The sequence below is a fragment of the Lolium perenne genome, chromosome 7 (assembly GCF_019359855.2).
Source record: "Lolium perenne isolate Kyuss_39 chromosome 7, Kyuss_2.0, whole genome shotgun sequence".
Classification (NCBI taxonomy): Eukaryota; Viridiplantae; Streptophyta; class Magnoliopsida; order Poales; family Poaceae; genus Lolium; species Lolium perenne.
Window position 1 is genome coordinate 12,248,196 of NC_067250.2, and position 2,503 is coordinate 12,250,698.

Below are 2,503 nucleotides of genomic sequence, written 5' to 3' on the forward strand. Positions count from 1 at the left end.
ATTATAGGAAGGACGGAGATGCTTATACTATGCTGCCCTTGAATCAAAATGAAAAGTAAGGAGAAAATATGAATAAACAAAAGACTGTGATTCATTTACATCGTCATCTGAGGTAGGAGATAAAAACAATATAGGATTGAATGAATCATGAGAAACTTGCAGTTAACAAATGAAATACAGTGAGATGTACCTTTCATTACCAGAGTGGCACATTAATAGTTCGTGCTGAATCATATCGACGGACTGCATGACTTTTCATGTGTAAGCTACTTCCATAATGTTTGTAGAATATATCGTGGCTATTTTTTTTTATACACGTAATTTTCGTAGTAACATATGGGCATTTAACTAGTACAAAATAAATCATGATCATGACATATACAAATTACATGTCCTGACGGCCTACGCCATTGACAGCTACACGGGCGTCACCAATCTCCTACTCCCGGTCACATCTGCTCAATTTCAAGTATAAATTGGCACGAACGAACTCCCACACGTATTCAGGCCATCGTCACGCAAAATGTTAAAAATCAGCCCAACCCAACAATTAGCAAAACAAACATTTTTCTCTCAAAAAAAAAAAAAGCCAACACAACATTTAGTGTTCATATTACAGAATCCAACAAAAAAAAAATCAAATTGTACATTGGACGAAACTGAGCAGAACTTGACTTACATGCACAAAGAAGTAATAGCATATCCATATTCCAAAAGACTATGGACTTCTCAGGTCTCACATACGGCCGGTCTACGCCATCGACGGCTGCACTTTGGGCTCGCGTGCCTCGTCCTCGTTGTCCTCGGCCTCGCCGGACATCTCCTCGAGCGACTTCCCGTTGGCCTCGGGCACGAGGAACGTGAAGGCAAACCCGAGTATGTTGATCCCGGCGAGGACGAAGAGCGAGTTACGGATGCCGATCCCGGGCTTGTACCCGGCGTCAGGCTTGTGTGGGTCCTGCGCGGCATACAGGAACCCGAAGGCCCCGATCATGGCTCCGGCCTTACCGGCAGCGGCTGATATTCCGTGGCACGTCGACCGAAGCCTCGCCGGGAAGATCTCCGCCGGCACGACGAATGTGGTTGCGTTGGGCCCGAAGTTGGCAAAGAAGAAGGTGAAGCCGTACATGATCACGAAGCCGACCTGGTTGCCGGGCGTCGTCCAGTGGTGGTACGGGATGGCGAGGCCGAGCATGAAGACGGTCATCATGAAGAAGCCCATGAGCTGGATGGCAAAGCGGCCGATGACGTCGATGAGGAAGACGGTGAACCAGTAGCCAGGCACGGTGCCGCAGAGCGCGAGGAGCGTCTGCGCGCGGGAGATGCGGAACACCTCGTCGAGCGCGCTCATGGTTTTGGCCTTGTGGATCCAGTTGATGGCCGTGAAGATGTCCTTTTGGAACAGGTTCTGGCTGTAGAAGGCGATGTCGAGGAGGAACCACGTGGTGGCCGTGCCGACGAGGTGGAGGCCGTGGCGTCGCGCGAACTGCGGGGAGAAGAGGCCGAACTCGTTGTTGCCACGGCTGACCATCTCCTCCATCTTCTTCGATTCATCCTCGAGCTGCACGTTCAGCACCTTGGACATGTCGGCCGCCGCTAGCTTGGCGTCCTTGGCGACGAGGGCGGTGTAGCGCGCCGTCTCCGGCATCTTCATGCGCCAGTAGTAGGTGAGCAGAGCCGGCACGGCGCCGAGCATGAGGATGATGCGCCAGACGAAGTCTGCCTCCGACCCTATGGACCCGGTGGCGTTGTCCTGGTACGCTGGTTTCGGGTATGCGGCCCGGAAGGCAGCGGAGATTATGAGTGTCACGATACCGCCGGCGAGGATGCCAAAGCCCTGCATGGCGAAGACGGCAGCGATGAAGGCGCCGCGGGTCTTCTTGTTGGCGTACTCGGACATGATGGTGGCGGACAGCGGGTAGTCGCCGCCGATGCCGAAGCCGAGCCAGAAGCGGAAGAAGCAGAGCGTGGCCATGACGCTCTTGGGGGTGTGGGCCAAGGAGAGGCCGGACCCGAGGGAGCAGATGACCATGAGTATCAGCGTCATCCCGTAGACGCTCTTGCGGCCGAGCTTGTCGCCGAGCCACCCGAAGAAGAGCTGGCCGGAGAGCGTGCCACAGAAGGCCACGCCGTTGACGGCCGCGGCCACGCCGGGCGGCAGGGTGCCGGGGTTGGGCAGGGACGGGTCGGTGTAGTATATCCGGCCGAGCAGCTTGGTGACGAGGGAGATGCAGAAGAGGTCGTAGGCGTCGGTGAAGAAGCCCATGCCGGCGACGACGATGGCCGTGAAATGGTACCACTGTGTCTTGGCCGCGTCAAGCGCGCTGAGCACCTGCAGCCCTTGCTGCTCCGACCGCGCCATGCTTGCCACACCGAGGACGGAGACCTGCCTGTTGGGGAATGTGTTTGTTTCTGCTCAAATGCCGCGGCTGCTGCGGGTATAAATACTAGCTATCTCATCTCTGAACTAAGTTCCAGCTGTTCCACTCCTTGTAAGTTGTAA

At 54.9% G+C, this 2,503-nt stretch overlaps 1 protein-coding gene across 1 annotated transcript; it reads right to left on the bottom strand.

Annotated features, from left to right (window-relative positions):
• Positions 1 to 524: 524 nt before the first annotated feature.
• Positions 525 to 2,503, bottom strand: LOC127311417 (probable inorganic phosphate transporter 1-8). The gene has a single exon (XM_051341843.2). It carries the CDS (start codon positions 2,360 to 2,362, stop codon positions 752 to 754), a length of 1,611 nt encoding a protein of 536 aa, XP_051197803.1. The 5' UTR covers positions 2,363 to 2,503; the 3' UTR covers positions 525 to 751.